The sequence below is a fragment of the Xiphias gladius genome, chromosome 10 (genome assembly GCF_016859285.1).
Source record: "Xiphias gladius isolate SHS-SW01 ecotype Sanya breed wild chromosome 10, ASM1685928v1, whole genome shotgun sequence".
In the NCBI taxonomy this organism is placed as follows: Eukaryota; Metazoa; Chordata; class Actinopteri; order Istiophoriformes; family Xiphiidae; genus Xiphias; species Xiphias gladius.
The window spans coordinates 21,991,747-22,004,849 of record NC_053409.1 but is presented as its reverse complement, the minus strand read 5'-3'; the positions used below and the strand labels follow the sequence as shown (position 1 = coordinate 22,004,849).

Here is a 13,103-nt window from a genome sequence, read left to right as displayed (position 1 = left end):
AGAATTTCTAATCAAACGGCGCTATGCACTTAAGCTAATTAAACTTTTGACAGTTGCCACCGTCTAATGGGTAAGTCAGAAGAAACTAAAAACTGCCACTTCTGTTTTTAGATCAGCATCCCTTTCACAAAAGGGACACAAAAAGCACATCATCTCTCCTCGACGACAAATCATTTTACCTTCTGAACCAAGGCTGCGCACCAGTACAGATGCTAGTGTGTTAACGTAGTCGAGGAAACTCCGCACATAATCTGATCTGGCAAGATCTCCGTCGGGCTCAAAGGGGCAGAGCTGGTCCAGAGAGCGAAGCAGTTGTTTCATGCCGGAACGCACAGGGTGAGCGTCTAGCTCTGAGTGCTTCAGACTGGCCTGCTCAGCCAACAGTGCCAGAATAGCGCTGCCCAAACTGCCCTCTGTCATGAGAGATAACATCAGACATACCAAACATTCGGACTTTCTCATAGAATGTTAAAAGCACTATGGTCGGTACAACTCTTCTGCTATTTATAAGCTACCAGAATCGCATCTAACATTACACAAGATGTGCCAAACAATCCTTACTGGTAAGCATACACCAAAGCTCCAAGACATGTAAATGTCTGAAAATACTTTTATTGATAGGATTAGGTTAATAGTATCGTTCAACATGATAGAAATCTGACTGGCAAAACAAAAGAAAACGTTAACTTTACTGCATCTGGAAAGCCACGGGGGCTGTGCCGACCTGTGCCATCTGTAGCAGTACTCAGAATGTGCAGGGTGGTCTCCAAGCGTTGAGCCAGACTGAGGCGAGCAGCGATGCACTCCTCACTCAGTGTCGGGTGGCAACACAGGAGCACTTCTTGAATGCAGCAACCAAATGGGCTGGCAAATACTTGGTCCTCCCCAACAGCATCTTTCAACAAGAGCGGATCAGTAACAAAGAAACTATTCAGTGGATTCAGTTCATTTTTCATATTAAATATCTGGTCACGAGAATAATTTTGCATCTGCAAGTATTTATTTGAAAGGCTATTTCCATCATTTGACCAGACCAATAGACTTAATTTCTTAATTTCTATAATTATATTCTCTATTGGCTAACTGTAATAATGGCTGGTGGGGTAGGGAAAAAAAACTCATTCTCAACCCTTCACAACTAACTGACTATTAATAACAATTTTTTCGTATTTTCACAATGAAAATGTTTGAACATTTGCATTCACCTGTTTTGACCAAGCCCTTATTAGTAGCAGAGTGGCTCTGGATCTTGTTGATCTGTTGTAATACCATGGGAAATCCACAGATCCCCTCGGAATGAGGAACCTTGGGGTCAACTCCTACTCCTGGAGAGGCAGACAGGGATTAAAGATGAAAACCAAAATTACTACCTGTGCAAAGCCTCTAAAAAACACATTAAATTGTAGCTGCTCTTGTTCCAATCTCCATGTTAGAATAAATCTGTTCTGCGGCCTTCATCATCATTCCTAAGAATTCTTCCAAAAAAAAGACCCTAGTATTCAGGCTTCATACCTCGAGTCTCCAGGCTGCTGTTGAGCCTACGCTCTGCTGTATCCAGCAGCTGTCGGGACGTCTTCCAAAGCTGACAGTGGCAGCAGGCCAGGTCAAAGGCAGCCATGGCTGCTGGGTTGAGCTCCTCCAGCAATGTGTAAAGGAGGCCAGATGGGTCCGAAGAGCAGCAGCTCAGCCAGTAGCCTTCCTCCAGTGAGGGCATCGGGTGAGCAGGGGTGCTGAGGAGACGGTCTGCTATGTCTGAGATGGAGTAGAAAGCCACACCTGCAGGGAAAAACACACAAAGTCACATCTATGAGTCATCTACTATACATGGTACTGTATTTTCTTTTGTAAATAATACTAATAATAATACTAATACTAATACTAATAATACTAATACTAATACTAATACTAATAATAATAAAATAATAATATAGAAAGTATTTAAAATGTAAAAAAACACAGTTTAGTATATGATTGTTCATATAATATATACAAATATGTATAAATAAATATGACAATAAAATTAAATGATCTTAAACTGTTATCCCACATCATATTACAGGAAATCAATGAGGGATCAAAGCAGTGAAGGCCAAGGAGTTAGATGTCACAGATCACCGTATCTGGGTCTCTGTAATGTAAAAGGAAATATCACCGGTAAACAGTCCAAACACCTTGCGATTATCGGCCCATTTTGTTGTTCGGTGGTGTGATGGGTTTCTCTGAATAACTAGCCAACTTAAACAACGTCACATTATAATGTTTCCAGCATAGCGACATGTTTGATAATTTTCTGCCGCCAAAACACAGTAAATGTCATATTTTAGTGTCTGCTTCTCAGAAGCAAGGAGAAGAGTGTTTTCTACCGTAGACGCGTAATTTTTGAACAAACACAGAAAATGGCTTCAAAGATAATGCTTTGTCCATCTACAGTTCCCGAGACGAGGAGCTCAACTTCTTCTGGCTCAAACTCAAATTTTTTTCTCAGAATTCTTGCAGTAACTACTTGCTCACTTCACCTACATGTCTATTCCACAACTGTCTACAACAGCTTTTTGCTTCTTCTCTGGGCATTTTTTAAAGAAATTCTGCTGTAAATACTATATAAAAGGGTTCAGCTAGACCCGTAAGCAGGTACACCAGGGTCCAAGCACACAACACAGCTCAGAATGCAAGGCGAGCTGATTTGGGGAAATGAGGAGGATAGGGCCAACGCCGAATAGGGCTTAAACTGCTGGTTTAATACAAATTTTATGCCTTAAATTAAGGGCAACATAGTTACCCGATAGTGATGAGTGGTAGGAAAAAAGAAAAGCAGAACGTCGAACCTGCAGCGGCAGCACTTCCGATGGCCTGCAGTGTTGACCGCCCACTGCTGCCCAGCCGAGCCCTCCCCGTGCCTGACACAGCTGTCGATCCCAAGCCCTCGGAGGAGGACGACGATGAAGACATAGACTGGCTCTCCATCTTCTGCTCCACCCGCCCCAACTCCACCAGAACTTCTTTGTAGCACTCCATGAACACCAACTCACCACAGCAGGCAGACGCCCCCAAATCGAACACCAGAGACACCTGCAGAGCAGCCAAGAAATGCACAGGACTCAGCTAAGGACACACACTTTCACAGCTCACAACCTGTCATGCTGACTAATAAATGTTAATCAATGTTTGCTGCAAAAGGTTTTCAAAATACAAGTAATCAGTCAATCTAATTTATACAAAACTAAACAACGTTAGAGATAACTATACTCTCCATACCTACTAAGTAATAATTAATCGTTTATTTCTGCCTTTTTAATTCTAGCTACTAATTTTGTTTGTACCATAACTTGAGAGCAAATAAACAATACTGATTTATTACTTGAAAACAGTGATGCAGAACATTTTCTAAATTATAATGTGTAAATTATAATGCAGTATTATGTAATGAGAAGTATTTTAGGTACCATTACAACTGTTTGACTGGTAAAAACCGAATAGTCTTTACACAAACACAAGAACAGTTTTTCGAGTCCAGTTTGCCACACAGACCTGATGAGCCTCCATGAAGTTTCCTCGGCGGATGCAGGACATTAGCAGAGACTCCGGAGGGGACAACATGGCGGGCACCAGCCAGCTGTGGGGACCCCTGCATGGACAAACCTCCAATTCCACACAACCGGCTGCTGTCCCTCCTCCACCATCTGGGAAAGGACAAACGATCATAAATCCACAAAAATAACTGACATCTTCAAAAAAGTTACTTTGAATTCCCCTAAGGGGCAAAGGCCCAGATTGGAGTCATCAGGATGAAGCACAGACGTCATCAAAAAAACTGGATTCACTGCCCCTAGAAGAGGAATTCACATCTTTTCTCAAGGAAGATGAAAGCAAACAAAATTGTTTGTGACCTCCGCTTTCTTCTGTAAAGCGAAAAGTAATTGGTGCAAAACACGAGTGCTTCAGTGTGACTTTAACAAACCAAATCGGTCTCCTTACATGACAGACAGTGTTTACGGCTTACCTGATGCACTCGTGCTAACTTCTCCATTCTGTTTCTCTATGGAGCTTTTTCTCTCTGTAGCATGTCTCCCTTGTCTCTTCCTCCTTCTCAGACTCGAGCTCTTGCTGCTCCCCAAAGACGGGGCAGTACAGCTGATCGCTGACATTTGGAGGGGGGTTTCTGAGCCTGCAAGTGAACTTACAATCAAGGCTCAAAGACTTCATACCTAACATCTATCTGAACTCCGTCCATCCCTAATGCTAAGTTAGGCATGGACACACAGACACATGTGCTAGGTAGGATATTAAGACAAGCAACCAGTCAAATGTTTGTAAATTTTAGTTGTAGTTGATTTTCCTTTGTTAATGTATGTCTTGCCTGTAGAAAGGTGAATCAAAGAACTGAAAATAAGGTTCAGGAAGCTTGTGCATCTCACCACTTCCACTGCCCTGGTTGCTGGTGATGATCTGCAGCCTCCACTGAGCCTCCGCAGTGCGTTTGGACAGCCTTTGCAGGCGAGCCCCAAATGTCTCAGCCGTCACCGAGCAGCCCAGACTTTCCACCGCCTCGGCCTCTCGTGGCAGCGCTCTTCCCGCCTCCTGCCCCTCCTGCTGACCCACGACGCACATGCCCTCCAACCCTTCTTTCAGCAGCTTCAGAAAACCCTCCATGGCTGTAACATCAACCACAAAACCCCTGCAGCCCTGGATGAAGTGTCCCAGGTCCAGTTGGCCACAGTGGGACGAGGTTAGTGAACTTGCATGCTGCCTCCGGCTCTCTTTCCTGCTGTGATCAGTCTCATCTGTCTTTGCTTTGGCTCCGAATTCTACATTTGTGTTTCGTGTATCTGATGAACAGTCTTGACTGACATTCACTGCGTTCAGATTTGAGTTTGTGTCTTTTTGAATCGGCTGCGCAAAGTCAGCGGTGGACAGAAAGAGAAGGGAGAAGATGTTCTCCAGGAGCTCTAGGCGGAACATGGCTGGCACAGCCTCCAGATAGAGCTGACACTCTGACAGGTAGTGCTGGAACTGCAAATGGTAACCTGGAAAAGACAAAAAACAGAGAAGAACGAGGTCGGGTCAGAATATAATTCAGAACTGTAAAGGCATAGAAAGGTCAATAAGCAAAGATGACCTTGTTAACTTTAAAAAAAAAAATCAAAAGATTCTTGAAGCACAATCAGTAAGCTGAAGAAAGGGGAAAAGTCATTATTAAAGAGTTTTGAATTGTGTCTAGGTGCTGTGATCAATTTCGTGTCTTTCAGCTATTAAGAGATGATTTTAATGAATGTTGTTTTGAAGTTTAGAAATTAAAGAATGTCTTGATCTTCTATTTTTCCTTCGTGTTTGCTTAGCATCAGTTTGCTGTGCAGATTTACTTAATTGGAATTACATGGGGGGGGTTAGGTCCAAATGATGTTTTTAATCTTACCTAAACAGCAAATTACCTGTTTTTGTCTTGCAAGTTTCGAGAGTTAGAAATGCAGTATATTTTAATTCTGTGTTGTTTTTAGTGTAATGCTATGTTTTAACAGAGCCAAAACAAACGACTCAGATATTAAAAGCGTCAACACATGACATCAGCGTCTGTTCTTTCTGCAAGCTAGATTGTAATCAGCTAAAATGAGGAAACCTTTCTACAGTCGGTCATCAAACTAAAACTTCCCTGCAGAAACGAAAGACAGCCTCCATACCTTCTGAGGAAGTTGAGGTTTCATTTTGGTCTGTTTCTGCTTCACTGGGCCGGTGCCGCTGCTGCTGCATGGACTCACACTTGGTGCAATTTGAGTATTTATGTACATTCACACAGAGAGCATAAATGGCATATTTCATGGCACAGAACCCCTGGAACAAAACTACGTTCCTCTGTACACCATGGCTGAGAGTAATGATGGCCTCAGTGTCCTCTGCAAGAAAAACAATAAGAACCACAGACAGGGCAACGTTACTATGAAACATCACATACATGGTTCTTTCGTGCAAGGATTTCAGAATCCACTGGACACACAAGTGGATGATGTAAACCTGTTCTTGGCGAATTTGGCAGTTGCTGCAGCAGATCCAGTATCCTGCGCTCTTCAAACTGAGGCAAAGCAGTTAGAGAATGCAGAATATAGAGAGCTGAATGATTGTCCAGAGTGTGAAGCTGTGTCAGCAATGCCTCCATGGAAATACCTCTGCACAGAGGAAAAAAAAAAAAAGGGAATCAAGATACAGATGAAGTAAATATTAGAAAAAAAAAAAAGATTAAGATGGAATTAAATGCCAGTCAAACGTCAAATATAAAAGAACAGAGGCTTACGGATTGTTGCTTTTACACCATTCAAGTATTCCAAGCTGAGAGGACAAAAGATTGGCGAACTCCTGCAGAACAGAGTCACTGGCTGGTGCCTAAAAAGATAATAAACGCTATCAGCAAAGGACTACACTTGAATGTTGGAATTATCAACCAGTGTTTCCACTAAATTACACTTAAATAGCCGCGGGGGGGGGGGGTGTACAGGTAGCTGTCTGAACAGGTTCAGTTCTGACCTGCTCACGGTGAAGGGTGCTAAGCAGCGTTTGAGCTGAGCTCAGACTGCGACACTGAGTCCATCCCAGCAGCAGCAGCAGACGAGACAATGGCTGGAACTCCAGCTGCAGTAAGTCTCTCAGCTGAGAGAACTCCTCGTGCTTAATCAGGTCAAGTGCAGTAACCTACAGGAAGGATCCAATCTTATTACATGATTGAATTTCATCACATGCGGCTGCTAACTAAGTTTACTTGAGGATTAGGATCTTTTACTAATTACAAATATTATACAATTACAAAGCTACTGACAGAGGACTGTCTACACTTTATTACTTCCTGTTAAATTTTGAATCTGGTTGAAAAACAGTGACTCAGCCCGTCTGAACTGTACATTTCAGTCAGTATTGAAATTTTTCCAGTGGTCTTGGTCCACTTACCAAGACCTGCTCCAAGAAGTGCTTCCCACTACTAAGGCACTCGAAATAGATGGTCTTCCAAATGGATGGACGGTCCTTGTGGCAACATAAAGTGAGAGCCAGCCTCTCTGCCTCAGGGAGGTCCACTACGAGGGTGATAAAAAAAAAATAATAATAATAATAATAGTCGAAACACGCCAAACAAAAATGTTGCTAAAACACTACTATTATTTTAAAAACAATGAAAAACTTTGTAAGGTAAAATAAAGCAAAATGATTCATGATGAATTCATAAAGAATAAGAAGGGACTGGAAAACTATTTCAGAAAAAGAAATCCCGTTGTTGCCTCTTAGAGACTCCAAATAATGTGACTGTATGGGAGACATTCCAGGACAAACTATTGCCAAACATACATTATGAACATTTTGGGTGATCGTTTTTTTTTTTACACCTTTTTCCTTTATACATTATATGATCTATCTGTGTCCTTAGTAAAATTTACCAGGTTGGACCAAGAGTCAATGATATTGATATGTACACGCTGAACCATAAACCACTCATTAATCACTGTTGGCGTTATGACATATTATAAGCAAATACACTCTAAATTTGGTGTCCGAAAAATGATCATAAGAAAATGAAAGAACGTCTGTGTAAACAATGACTAAACTAAAGCTTTGACGTGTACATTTTCTTGACACTCAGTAAAAACTGCCGCAGCTTTACAGCCACAGAAGCAGAAGTGTGATTATAACAGGAAAGGAGTGATGCCAGCGTTTCCCCTCTAGAACTGTGAGCAAAGAAGGACCAAACTCAGACTATAAATATCTTATCAATATCACTTCTATAAAACAAAAGTAAAACTGACCACAAAAACTGCTCAGAAGAGGAACGGATTTGTAGGAATACACTGCTGTTTAGCAAAGCAGTCAGTTTGTACTGATGAACATGAAAATCGTTTGCAGTAAATGGCCACATCACATATTCTAACTGAAGTCTGTAGTTAACTTCAAATATCTGACTCATCCTAGTGATCTCAAGATAATTATTAACGTCAAATAATGCTTAACATTTCTTTGTTGTGGTGGTGGTGCCCCACGATGCACTTCTCATTACCAGAGCTGAGCACACTCAGACTACCTTGTGTGTCAGGCGTGCTCCTCAGCAGATGATCCCTCTGCAGCCTCAGAGCAGTGGAGCAGTACACAGAGACGAGAGCGTCACACTGAGGGCGAAGCAGCGCGCTCAGGATCCTCTCCTCTTTCAGGGGTCCGTCTCTGGCTGCCCACAGCGCTTCGCACAGGGCCTCAAACTGCCCACCGCTTCTACGAGAGCTCCATGGCATCACGGCCAACACCGCGTAGATCTCCTCCACCCACTCCTCCAGCTTCTCCGGCATCCTCTCTGGCCGTCCCAGTTTCTTCATCAGGTGTCGGATGAACGTGTGCTGCAGAGTATGGTCCTCTGTGGATGACTGGTCCTGCAGGAGATGGGGAAAAGAAAGAGGGAAAATGCAGTTCATAGAGCTGATACAAGGAACAGCCCGTATTTCATAACCCATTGATCGTTTCAGTAGTTTTTCAAGCAAAATTTAATAAATTTTATATTATGTCCGTTCTTATACATTCAACTTAGCTCTGGCAGAATACAGTAATTATATATATTTAAACCCACTTAATATGATTAAAAAAGTCCAACTCCATCAGATACACTACTGTGTAGATTGTGATGGGTGCATTTTGTCTATACTTACTTTTATGACAATCAAAAATGTATATATTCATGTGCACACTGTACAGAAAATAGACAAGTGCCCTATTTACCCTACTTCATAACAAGTCTTTTGTAATTATGATACTCAATGATTGACTCTACCTGTAAGAAATGTGCTAGAGACTGGGCCAGTCTGGGCTTCTTTTTCTCCAATAAGGTTCGGAGGCAAGACTCAACAGAAGCATCTGTTGCCCTCGAACGTTCCGCAGCCTTTCGGTCACGCTGGATGTCCAAGAAGGCCTGGCGCAACTCCTGCTGAAAGGTAATTTATCTCAGTCCTATATTCTGTCCACTAACGAGGCACTCACAACACGAAATAAAACAGAACAGGTCAACTTAATCATTCTTGATCTGTGAGAATGTTTTTGTTCGCACAGGTCAAAAGATGACTTTCTAATCTTTTAAACCTCTCGTTAGCTGTGGAGTTAAATACTTATTAAGATTAAATACTTATTTAGTTTTTACTACTGCGCAGTTAACTGCGGGTTTGATTGCTGACAAGAGTAAAAATAACAGTAACCTTGAGGACAGTCTCTGTTATGCCCTCTGAGCCCAATTCCTCCAGGAGCAGCAGGAACTCCAACTCTCTCCTGATGTTAGGAGAAACCTGAAGTGAAGGGCAAAAAAGTGTTGGTCAGTTAACACAAACAAAGATGGTCTCAAATACTGTACCAGCATAATGCTGGGGGATGACACGACTGAACATGTTGTTTCAGAGTAAGTCGAAAAAGTAAACTAAAGAGAGCTGAATACTTGATACCTTCTCTTCTGTCCATTTCTCCAAAACCTGAAGCCAAAACCAAGCCAGTTTGTGTGGACTGCCCAGTAACTCCCATCTATGACATAAACACACGGTCATTGAACCCACATCAGAAATAACACGCAATTATATTGGTTTATATATAGGAAAAAACTGATGTCTTGTGAATGTACAGCTGCGTGGCTCACTTTAAATTGTAAGGATGGCAGATGATAGCTTTGATTATGTCTCGTAGGTTTTCTGAAAGTGTTGAGTTCACCAGCTGTGGCACACAGGCACTGGCCAGCTCCCACTCTCCATGCTGCAGGCACCTCTTGAAATATTCAAACAGGTCCTGAAGTGAGGTCTCAGCCTCACAGCTGAAAGGATACATGGCCACTTTCACTGTGACTCTCCTCTGCTCAGTGGTCACAACTGGAGAGGCACCTGTACTAACAAGCGGCCAAGGAGCGCCCTGGAGTTGTTTTCACCTGAAACAGAAAGACAAAGCTGTCGGAGGTTATATAGTTTCACAAAACAAAGAAATGTACAGTATACGTCATTTGAAACAAACAGAATATGGTGGTTGTCCTTTGTTGAAATTTTTGAAATGAAATATATTTATTTCTGTAAATAATCATACAAACAATTTGGGATAAATGACTAAGAAACAAACTTTCTTGAGACCAAAAAGGTGTAGGCCAAACCTACAAGTAAATGCGCTTTTTACCTTTTTGACAAAACACTGCCAATTCGACGTCAAAAGTAACTTCAGATAAAATTCAAACGCTGTCCCTAATATACTAACGCTTAAATGGCATTCTGGTCACAGATTTATATATTTGTCCATTATTTTTCAAGCAGTTTCTAAATATATAAAGCGTGCCACACTTTCTCAATTCGTCACTACAATTGTTCCAAATATTCACCCCTTTAAAAGTTTTTTTTTCCACTGGTCCTGACCCTTGGTTTCTCCTCTCAAATGACATTGACATTCTCCCTTTTTGAAAACTTTTGGATATGGTAAGGTAATAATTACGGTAATTATTTGTTTTTGACCTTATACATGACCTGTGTTGTTTTTAAAATCTGATTTGAATTTTTAGAGCCTTTAATCTAATAAACTGTGGGTTAGCTGTTTCTTTATATACACTTTTGTTTAAAATTCTTTTAGCTCTCTTTTGAAGAATAAAAATAGTTTTGTTTTATATGTATTTCCTCATATTTCCACACAGTGACTCATGTAGGTAGTAAACAGTAAGTGCACAATACAAAGCGTCTATGACGCTTGATTTTATAAGTCTTTATAAGTCTGTTTTTTACAGTATTACAATAGACTATCCTGCACTGACATTATTTATATGGTTTTCAGCAACAGTGAATAACTGCAATGCTTTGCACCACTTTGCTTTGTAAATTTGTCACACGATTACCAAAGATGATGAATTTAGTTTAGCTGTCACAGAATTTTATCGATGCGTATTTACTGACCCACCAGGCCATTCAGAGGCAGGATATTCAGGATGTAGATGTGAAAATGTTACACAACTTATTTCTACCATCTGTACCTTTAATTGTCTGTGCAAACAAAACCACGCACGTTGAGACAGAAACATGGAACAAAACAACTGTCAGCAGTGAGAAACGCCTTTCAACGGGCTTTTAAAATGCTAATGTTTCTATCTTCCCCGTTTGTGTCTTCTCAGGTTTGACAGCTACCCTAATGTTGAGTTAGCATTAGCATTAGCTACAATGGTACCTACTTGCTGTAGCTGAAACATTAAGTTAATTAGTTAAATTCCGCGACAACCATGTCCAACATGAAGCAGTTGGAAATTATCGAGTATTCAACATTGTCACTTACTCATTTCTTAGTGTCAGTTTCCCCCCTCCCGAAACTGGAGATTATTGAAACTCCTAGCTGCTTCTTTCTGTTGACCTGTTTTGTAAAGCGGCGGCTAGGTGTATGTTAACCAGGGTCATGTGACAAAATCAGCTGATTCTCCAACGCTGGTTGGTCAAAGGTTGGCACGAGGTGGGCGTTCCAGAACGCCGAGGAGCGTTCTTTTCTTTATTTTTTATTTTTTTTAATTTTTTTTTTTTTTAATTTTTCTTTATTTATTTATTTTTATTGCTACCTTCAGGGGCTGTCGGAAATACGAGAGACGCGAAGATTACTTAAAAAAAAAATGGTAAAGTCGAGACAACTCAATATATTTACAGAGAACTTTTAAAAATAACAAACGTCGACCAAAGGGCTTTACGGAGAGATTTAATCGCGTAATTATTTGTTTGATGGTTACAATCAAACCAAAACACACACACAAATAAGTAACTTAGAAAAACCATGGAACATCTGGATAAAAGCCTAATGGAATGGAGAGCAGTGATTGGTCGGCAGATCTGAGGGGTCTGGAGGGGGAATTGGGGGACGAGCAGTTCAGAGATAGAAACTGGTGCCAGGTTTATACTTGTATGCAAAATACATTTATTAAAGTATTTCAGTACAGTTTGGAGGTTCTTGTACTTTAATTACGTAGTATTTCCACTGTATGCTTATTTATACTTCTATTCAGCTACATTTCAGCTGAAGAAAGTGCAGTTTTTACCTGATGACATTGATTTGACAGGTAGGCTAGTTATTCTGAAAAGCAGTAATTAAAACTCTGCTTGGCCTCCATATTAATGACAATCCAATAATAGTAATGTAACACTGACAAGGCCCATTCTGTTGCCTGATGAATACTTTTACATTTTGCTGTTAATATATCTGTAGGCTACTTCTTGAGTATCATATATTGGACGCAGGACTCGTGGAGTATTTCTAAATTCAGGTGCTTCTGATATTGATCCAGCAGAACCGTGATGTGTGAGGGCAGCATCAGGTGTATGAGACAGGGGCTCCGAAGAGGCATGTATGGGGAACCAGCTGTGGCACACAGGCACACACACACACGCACACACACACACACACACGCACACACACACAACAGGCAACAGGCAACAGACAACAGACAACACTATCAAATTCAGAAACAAACAGCAAATACAGAAAACACAACCAAATAAAGAAACACACAGCAAACACAGAAAACACAACCAAATATGGGCCGGAGATGCAGAAATAGCTCAGACTACAATGGAAATATGGTCGGGACACACGAACATATGTGGGAAAGCTGTCAGTGGAGTTGTAAAAATCAGTCAAATTGACGTTTTTCCCCCTTTCAGATCTCTTCCCACATATTTGCTGTTAACCCTGCAGCCTTTCTGTATTTGGTTGTGTTTTCTGTAATCACAGCTAATTTCTGTCTTTGGGTCTATGTAGTTGTGTTTCTTCACTTTGCGAATTTTTTCCTAAACGCTGCGCATCTGTTGTCAAATTAGTGAAGATGTTTTCTTCATTCGCTTTTTTTTGTTGGTTTGTTTTGTTTGTTTGTTTGTTTGTTTGTTTGTTTTTTGTCTATTTGCAAGTGTTTAGTTAAGTTGCAGTGCGTTGAGCTCTCGGGGCCACCATAGGAAGCGCGGAAACGTGTGCTTCGTCCCCAGGCATGGGATGCAGACTAACTGGACTTGCCGAAGTCCAGCGACAGAGAAGCGCTTGCGGGCCACAGACTGTCGTGTGGGCTGAGAGGACCGTGAAGGGACGCAATCAAAAAAAAGGCAGTCGGCTGGACGCGT

General features: G+C 41.3%; 1 protein-coding gene across 3 annotated transcripts in view; it reads right to left on the bottom strand.

The window, feature by feature from the left end:
• Nucleotides 1-11,391, bottom strand: part of zfyve26 (zinc finger, FYVE domain containing 26) — a 30,230-nt gene extending 18,839 nt beyond the window's left edge. Inside the window, exons 1-19 of one of the 3 annotated variants that reach the window (XM_040136831.1) lie at nucleotides 11,287-11,391; nucleotides 9,632-9,913; nucleotides 9,444-9,519; nucleotides 9,204-9,290; nucleotides 8,786-8,938; nucleotides 8,051-8,390; nucleotides 6,931-7,055; nucleotides 6,514-6,678; nucleotides 6,284-6,372; nucleotides 6,007-6,158; nucleotides 5,676-5,888; nucleotides 4,416-5,024; nucleotides 4,001-4,165; nucleotides 3,529-3,680; nucleotides 2,826-3,069; nucleotides 1,513-1,776; nucleotides 1,206-1,325; nucleotides 725-895; nucleotides 180-413 (exon numbers count right to left, since the gene is read on the bottom strand). In XM_040136831.1, coding sequence (XP_039992765.1) covers nucleotides 180-413; nucleotides 725-895; nucleotides 1,206-1,325; nucleotides 1,513-1,776; nucleotides 2,826-3,069; nucleotides 3,529-3,680; nucleotides 4,001-4,165; nucleotides 4,416-5,024; nucleotides 5,676-5,888; nucleotides 6,007-6,158; nucleotides 6,284-6,372; nucleotides 6,514-6,678; nucleotides 6,931-7,055; nucleotides 8,051-8,390; nucleotides 8,786-8,938; nucleotides 9,204-9,290; nucleotides 9,444-9,519; nucleotides 9,632-9,816 — 3,544 coding nt within the window. In that variant the 5' untranslated portion in view covers nucleotides 9,817-9,913; nucleotides 11,287-11,391. Of the gene's footprint in view, nucleotides 1-179; nucleotides 414-724; nucleotides 896-1,205; nucleotides 1,326-1,512; nucleotides 1,777-2,825; nucleotides 3,070-3,528; nucleotides 3,681-4,000; nucleotides 4,166-4,415; nucleotides 5,025-5,675; nucleotides 5,889-6,006; nucleotides 6,159-6,283; nucleotides 6,373-6,513; nucleotides 6,679-6,930; nucleotides 7,056-8,050; nucleotides 8,391-8,785; nucleotides 8,939-9,203; nucleotides 9,291-9,443; nucleotides 9,520-9,631; nucleotides 9,933-11,286 lie in introns of all 3 variants that reach the window. The other 2 variants (XM_040136833.1, XM_040136832.1) reach the window with 2 other exon arrangements.
• Between the last annotated feature and the right edge of the window lie 1,712 nt (nucleotides 11,392-13,103).